Source organism: Macaca mulatta, chromosome X (genome assembly GCF_049350105.2).
Source record: "Macaca mulatta isolate MMU2019108-1 chromosome X, T2T-MMU8v2.0, whole genome shotgun sequence".
In the NCBI taxonomy this organism is placed as follows: Eukaryota; Metazoa; Chordata; class Mammalia; order Primates; family Cercopithecidae; genus Macaca; species Macaca mulatta.
This window is the reverse complement of record NC_133426.1, coordinates 15,844,828-15,852,379: the sequence shown is the minus strand read 5'-3', so window position 1 is coordinate 15,852,379 and position 7,552 is coordinate 15,844,828. Positions and strand designations below refer to the sequence as shown.

Genomic DNA, 7,552 nt, shown 5'->3' with positions numbered 1-7,552 from the left:
ACAGTTTAAAGCCAATCCCTATTCCATTGCTATTTCTTCTTGCACTAGATCACAATCTAATAAGTAAAAATTTCCAATTCATTTTACAGAATACAAGAACATCACTCTTCAATGTGATAAACAGTAATAATTTTGTGAGGCACCTAATTCATGAATTTAGATTCTGAATCAAAGTCAATCTCTTTCAAAGGAACACACGGTAGACACAGAAGAAAAAGAGGGAATCTACAAGTGGCTTGCAAATAACCAGAACACGAGAAGGACACATGTCTTGGGCTCCCTCTAGCCCCACCTCACCCCCAAATACTGAGATGGTGGACAGCCCTTTTCAATCTCTTAGTGAGGATTGCCTGAGACTTCACTACGGCTGAGAGGACCTGCTAACCCTGGCCCTGGCGCTAGCCCTGGCTGCTGCTCTGGCTCTGGCTTGTTCTTCCTCCTCTCTCAGAGCCTCCTCATACTGGGACTTGTAGGTACTGGCAACGGTATCATTGAGCTTGGCCACAAACTCCAGGACTTTCATTTTGCTGGTTTCAGCATGGGCCCTGGGACCCCACAGGAACTCACAGCGTGGAGGATCACTGCTGGGCACCTGCCGGTACTCCAGGTACCCCTCTCGCACCAAATCTTTGGTGAGAAGCTCCTGGGGCTCCCCATAGATGAAGTGCTTCCTACCCTTATACATCCCCAATGCATTCAGGCATTCCCACATCTCTTCCTCAGTGGCACGGTTGCCATGCATGAAGATGGTGCTCAGGAGAACCATCAGGAGCCCGCTCCGGGGAAAACCCCCATCATCGCCCAAGCTTCCTTGATCGGGAAAGTCCAGCTTGCTGACAAGCACATAGGACTGACGGCTGGGGTCCATTTCCTTCAGGTAGAGGCCAAAGACCACCTCTACGTTCTCAGCGCTTCTCCGGAGGATCTCAGGGAAGTGCTGCTTGTATGTTCTGTTGATAACCTTCAGCATGGCTTCCCTCGTAATGGGCTCTTTCCTTATATACTTGTTGAGCAGGAACTGCACCAATTCGCCCGTCTTCCTGTTCAGAAGATCTCTTCCTGTGCTCTCAGAGGAGGACGGGCCTTGGAAGGAGTTGGGACTTTCCCCCTTTTGGCCCTTGGCACCTTCCTCAGAACTTGTGAGTGACACAGCTGCAGCAGGAGAGCTGGGGTAGCTGGCTCTCTGGGACTCCTGAGGAATGCCCGCAGCGGGGAAGCTCTGGGGAGCACTCTGGCATGCAGGCGAGGAGGAGGATGGCAGCTTTTCCTTCTCTGCTGCGGTGGCTTGAGCACCCCTGAGACATCGGTCTTCACCTCGAGCCTGGCGGCGTTTTTCACGGGCACGGCGCTTACTCTCCTGACCGCGAGGCATGATGACTGTGCTCAGGGGCAGCAGGCAAGAGGGTGCAGGAGGTGGGCACCTGGAGCAGGAGGAACAGAGGGCGTGAGCCCCTCAGTGGGGAGGTATCACCTTAAGGAGGCCCCCATGCAGGTGTCCTTGAGGACCCTGCTCCACAGCCCCACCTGGCTCCTGTTCTCCAGGGCAGCCTGTCCCCTGGGGACCCTGGGGAAGAAGTTACAGTGCTCCTTGCCCTGCAGCCTGCCAGCCCTGCCTGGGACCAAGATCCTCACTTCTCTGTTTCCTCTGAGGGGAAACTGAGGCATCTGGGCTTGACATCCCTGTCTGGGGCCTCAAACCTCTGACATAGGGAGGGATCCTGAGGTCCTCTTACTAATTTGGGGCCAGTGGCTCCACACTCCTCAGGGTCCTCACTATCTGAGGCCCTTCCCTTCAGGTCAAGGCCCTCACCTTCCTGAGACCCCGCCCCCACCCCAAGGGGAAAGAAAGCATGAGGCCCCTCCAGCCACCTCTGTTCATGGCCTTTCTGGACTGGTAGCAGGGTCTGGACTCTCAGAGCCTCTGATGTTCTGGGCTGGGTGGCCCTGTTAGTCCTCACTTAGGCAGGATATGAGACATGTCCCTCAGCCCACCAGATTCCTCCAGCCTCAGCTCCAGGCCCTGTCCACCCTGAGCCCCCATGGGCTAGAAGTGAGGGGCCCTCTATTCGACTCCCTCTCCCGGGGTTTCCCAGGCCTGAGAGGGAAGCCAGACTTTGTGGTGCTCCCAGATCCAGGTGAGTGCTCTCCTCAGCCTTCACTCAGAGTCTTAACCCTGACTCCCATCACTACCTGGAAAACACTCCTGTCTTAACCTGAGACTTATTCCCTCATACCAGCCCCTCCATTCTGAAATACCCCGAGGAAGTAGTGACGGTCACCTCAGCTGGCCACAAATGCTCATCATTTCCCAAGACTGGGAGCAGCGGAGATTTTCTGTGTTGGCCCCGCAGTTACACATGGGTGGTCCCCTCGGTCCTCAGGGTCCTCACCTTGACTCCTGGCAACAGCTTAACAACCTCCAGCAGCTGTCTTGAGGCTGTCCCTTTTACCCAGGCTCTTCACCTCCCTGAGATGCCCTGGGAGGAAATGCCACTCACCACGCCAACGTGCCTGGGTCTCCCAGGGGTGAGGGTAGGGGTGGTGCTCTATGTGGTCTACTTCTCCCTGGGAGGGGCTCCCTCTTGTCATTCAGTGTTCTCCCCTTGACTCCCACCAGGGACTAAGTCCTCCTTCCTATCCTGCCATGAATGGGGCCTCGCCCATTGGTGCAAAAGAGCCACTTCTCTGAGACACCACCCTGACCCCTTCAGGACACCAGGATCACCAAATGCTAATGGCTCTGCCCATGGTTTCCCAGGGCGCACAGCAGAGCTGAGACTTTATGTCCTCTCCTGTGTTTTGGAGTGGTCATTTTCCTCCCTCCTCATGCAGGATTTTTTTTTACCTTCACTCCCCACAGAGACTGGGACTCCTTTCTCTGCTGACCTGGGGCAGCCAGTCTTGCAACCAAAGCCCTCCTCTGCTGACACCCTCTGTGCAGCCCTGTCTGCTGAGGGCTCAGGATCTTCACCTTGCTACTTGACCAGTCCTGGGACTCCATCCTCAGCTCATCACAGGCAGCACCCTTCACAGCAAGGTCCTTGCTTCAATGGGACATCAGATTTGTACATTCAGGGTAAGCCACATCCTCTCAAGGCTGTTTAGGGCCTTCAAGGCGTGACAGCTGGGGTGGGACTCTAGGGGACCCCACTGCTCTACCTCAGGGTTCTGAACTTGCCTCAGGGTGGGACCTCCAACTCTTTGGGACGCGACTCAGGTCGCTTCACTGACCTAAGTCAGCCAGGTCCAGGCCCAAGGTCTCACGTCCCAAAGTTGCTAAAGGGAAAGTCAGGGCATGCCCAGTCTGGCTATGTCTGCACGGGGTCTCCCAGAGCTGACAACAGGGCAGCAGAAACCTGGCTCTCGGGCTCTCCCTGGCTCTCTTGCTTTTTTCTTTTTTTTTTTTTTTCTTTGTGACAGACACGGGGTCTCTGTCTGTCGCCACGTTCATGGCGTGACCATGGCTCACTGCAGCTTCCATCTGCTAGGCTCTCGCGATCCTCCCGCGTCAGCCTCCCGAGTCGCTGGGACCACAGGCGCCGGCCACCATGTCCCGCTAGTTTTTATTCTTTTCTTTCTTGGAGAAAGAGGGTCTTGCTTTGTTGCTCAGGCTGGTCTGGAACTGCTAGGCTAAGGTAATCCTCCCGCCTCAGCTTCCCAAAGCACTGGAATCACAGGTGTGCGCTACCACGCCCACCTCGTGGGCCTCCTGTGTTTGGGAGAGGTCTCCTCATCAGCATCAGGGGCCTCATTTCGATTAGGGCCTAGGTGTCCATCCCTCTGCAGAATCGGAGCCTCACCCTCACACCAAACCCTCCCCTCCCTGGTACCCTCTCAGAAATCAGCGCCACAGCCTGACTGGAGCCTCCCGCGGCTGAGGGAGGTGGGTGCCCGGGGGCGGAGGTTGGGGAACACAGGGTGGTCACCTTGGCTGCGTGCGGGTGGGCCTTTCAGTCCACGATCGGGGTCCTTACCTTGATACCCAACCAGTCCTGGGGTTCTGGTAGCCTGAGGTGGCGTCCCTCAGATGAAGATCTTCACCTTCCGGCAGCTTCCCTGGCGGGCGGAAGTCGGAGTGAGCCACATCCAACCAAGTCCCTGCGGGGTCGCCCAGGGGCGGGGCTCTGCTTAGGGCCTCTTTTTGCATAGAAGTCCTCTCCAGTGTACTCAGTGTCCTCTCCGGGACTCCAGTGAGTGTCCAGTTCTCCTCCCTCAGCTGACCTGTGCTATTGCCTTTAGACAGAGTCACTACCCTCGTTAGAGCATCTAAGCAGAAAAAAGGGGATCCTCAGCTGAGGTCTTTGTTATGACTGACAAGATGAAGCATTTTTTTACTTTTGTTTTTATTTTTTGCTGATAACCATTCCCTTATGTCACTCAGGGTCCTCACCTTGATTCGAGTCAGTTTCTGGGGCTCCACTATGCACAGCTGGGGCTGCCCCCACCAGACCAAGATTCTCCCTTCCCTGAGACCCTCCAGGCCGAAATGACAGCCACCCAAACCTGACAGCTATTCCTGGGCATCCCGAGTCACAGGAGAGGTACTGATGGGGTGGCAGGAGTGGGGAGGGGATGGTGTGGCGGCGGCAGTGCAGGAAAGGGGAGATGTGGGTTGGTGGAGGTAAGAGTTTTTGTGTCTTCCTCTGTTCTAGTGTGGATGTGTGGTTTTCTAATTCCTCCCTGAAATTCCTCACCTTGACACCTGACTAGTCCTGGAACTTGATCCTCATGGGACTTGAGGCTGCTCACCTCTGATCAAGGTTCTCACCTTCCTGAGACTACAGAGTTGTAATCAGGATGAGCCAAATCCACCAACGACTATTCCAGAATGACAAGGGCTGTCAGCCAGGGCAGGACTCTATGGGACCCCACTGTTCTGGCTTGTTCCTTCCTTTATTCTTCATTCAGGGTCATCACCTCGGTATCTATCAGAAGCTCACAGTCCTTCTACTGACCTGAGTTTGTCTTCCTGAAGTCTCTCATGCTCCTGAGAACATTGAAGGATAATTGTGGAGACGCTCAGTCTCAGCCCTGCCTGTGGCCCTCTAAGTCTGAGAGCAGCCACAGGCTGGTCTGTGTTGGACCTCCAATATTCTGGGATGATGGTATCCTCAGCCCTCCTACATGGGGCTTCACATCTTGGTTCCTGTCTTGTTAATTGAAGGCTTCCTGGGAAATGCCAAAATCCCTGCAATCTCTTGAACAGTTTTTCTTCCGCAGACTTTGTGGAGAATGGCTCCTTGCCCTGAAGTGATGAGAGATCAGGAAGCTGTAGCTCAAGGCAGGGGGCCCAGGACAAGTGGTGGGCGGTCCAAATAAAGCCAGTTGGTCTATTCCATTTCTTCACCAGCCAGACTTAGCCTCTGCTGTAACTTCGGTTCTAATAGATTGGCTTTCTCCAAGGAAGGGTAGGGCCACATGATTTTGTGAGTCCCTGATATTTTCAGGTGATCTGACATCACATATGTAGATGATCATGTGGTCACTGAGTATTGTCTCTTTCTTTTCCTTATTCTTAGCTCTCATTTATTTTTGTATTCTTATTGCTCTGGCTATGTATTCCAAACCAGTAGTTTGTACACAATATTTTTCTTCGTATTACTTGATATGCAATTTGGAGTAGGGAGAAGAAAAGTGAATTAAGATACACAAGGTCTGTCTCAGGCTGAGATGAGTGTGACAGTATGGGAATAGTTTTATTTTAAATAAGCAATACTTGCTGAGTGTAGTCTCTCAAGCCTGTAATCCCAACACTTTGGGAGGCTGAGGTGGGTGGATCACCTGAGGTCAGGAGTTCGAGACCAGCTTGGTCAACATGGCGAAACCCTGTCTCTACTGAAAAAATACAAAAATTAGCTGGACATGGTGATGGGTGCCTGTAATCCCAGCTTCTCGGGAGGTTGAGGCAGGAGAATTGCTTGAACCCAGGAAGTGGAGGTTGCAGTGAGCCGAGATTGTGCCATTGCACTCCAGAATGGGCGACAGAGTGAGACTCCATCTCAAGAAAAAAAAAAAAAAGCAATACTTGCAGATGGTTAGCAAGAAAGTTTATTTTTTTCTTTCCGTGGCATTCCCCAACATGTTTCCCAATTAATATGAGCCCCTATGACAAGTTTGACCACTCACAGTGATGTACATTAAGTTCTCAGAACGTTCCCCTGCCTTTGACTACAGGCCAGAGAGTCATGATTCCTTTACTTCTTGTCTGGAGTGGGCATCATTTTTAATAATGGTGAATTAAATCAGTGTTAGTTGGTGCTGCTAATCTGTGCACCACAAATGACAGTTGTTTATTTGATGGTCCTATTGGGCATGACAAGTAAGGTAAGTACTAATAGTTGCCTAAAAGGCAGAATTTATTAACTCTGACACTTCCCCCCTCATTTGGCTATTCATTCTCTGGGTCTGTGGTTGTGAGAAACTGATCCCATAGAGCTCTACAAAGGGAATTTTGTGGTTTTCTCTAATTGGTTCAGACAATGCAATAGACATGAAGGATGGCAAGACAGAGAGAGAGAGAGAAAAATAAAGAAAGAGAGGGAGACAGAGAGAGAGGGAGGGAGGGAGGGAGAGAGACAGAAAGAAAGAAAGAAAGAAAGAAAGAAAGAAAGAAAGAAAGAAAGAAAGAAAGAAAGAAAGAAAGAAAGAAAGAAAGAAAGAAAGAGAAAGAAAGAAGAGAGGGGTGGGGGAAGAGGAAAGAAAAGAAAAGAAAGAAAGAAGAGAGAGATAGAAAGAGAGAAAGGAGAGAGGGGTGGAGGAAGAGGAAGGAAGGAAGGAAAGAAGAAAGAAAGGAAGAAAGAAAGAAAGAGAAAGAAAGAAAGAGAAAGAAAAGAAAAGAAAAGGAGGGAAGGAGGGAGGGAGGGAAGGAAGGGAAGGAAGGGAGAGAGAAAGAAAGGGGGAGGGAAAAGAAAAGGAAGAAATGAAGGAAAGAAGGAAGGAAGGGATGGAGGGAAGGAGAAAGCAAGGAAGAAGGAAGGAAGGAAAGAAAGCTTTATAGAGAAGAAAAGGTCCCTGGCCCTAAGAAGCTTTATTAGTCCAATGCAGGAGTCAGCAAATGACAGCTTTCAGGCCAAATCTAGCTCACCATCTGTTTTTGCAAATGCAGATTTATTAGAACACAATCACACTCACTCATTTACATGTTATCTGTGACCGCTTTCATACTACAAAGGCAGAATCTAGTAATCGTGACAGACGCTGTATGTCATGCAATGCCTAAAGTATTTATTCTCTGGCCCTTTACAGAAAATGTTTGTCAATTCCTGATTTAGTGGGATAGATCAGCATTTACACAAGTAAGTATAATTCAAAGCAGGATATGATAAAAAAAAAAAAATAGGAACCATGTAGAAAGTACTGTGTGAGTACAGGAGCATGGGAGGGCTTCATGGAGACAGAACACTGCAGCTGGGCTTTGGTGAATGGGTTGGATTCCGGCCAGCTGAGAGACAAGAGGACATTTTAGGTGAGGTGGTCCTCAACCCTGTCTGCTTATTGCAGTCGCTTGGAGAGTTTTGAAATAGAGATGTCTGGGTTCCACCTCCTTGAGATT

The 7,552-nt window shown here is 51.0% G+C and overlaps 1 protein-coding gene across 1 annotated transcript; it reads right to left on the bottom strand.

Moving 5' to 3' along the window:
- Positions 1–289: 289 nt before the first annotated feature.
- On the bottom strand, positions 290–4,267 carry MAGEB17 (MAGE family member B17). The gene is made up of 2 exons (XM_028842068.2): positions 3,975–4,267; positions 290–1,421 (listed from the first exon to the last, which is right to left on the bottom strand). The coding sequence occupies exons 1-2, from the start codon at positions 4,145–4,147 to the stop codon at positions 362–364; spliced, it is 1,233 nt and encodes a 410-aa protein (XP_028697901.2). The 5' UTR covers positions 4,148–4,267; the 3' UTR covers positions 290–361.
- Between the last annotated feature and the right edge of the window lie 3,285 nt (positions 4,268–7,552).

Bases quoted from the DNA above. Each gene is read 5' to 3' on its own strand.
- MAGEB17 (XM_028842068.2), bottom strand. From the start codon at position 4,147: ATGCAAAAAGAGGCCCTAAGCAGAGCCCCGCCCCTGGGCGACCCCGCA. The intron at 1,422-3,974 runs GTAAGGACCCCG...CTCCTGCTCCAG, and splicing joins AGGACTGGTTGGGTATCAAG to GTGCCCACCTCCTGCACCCT.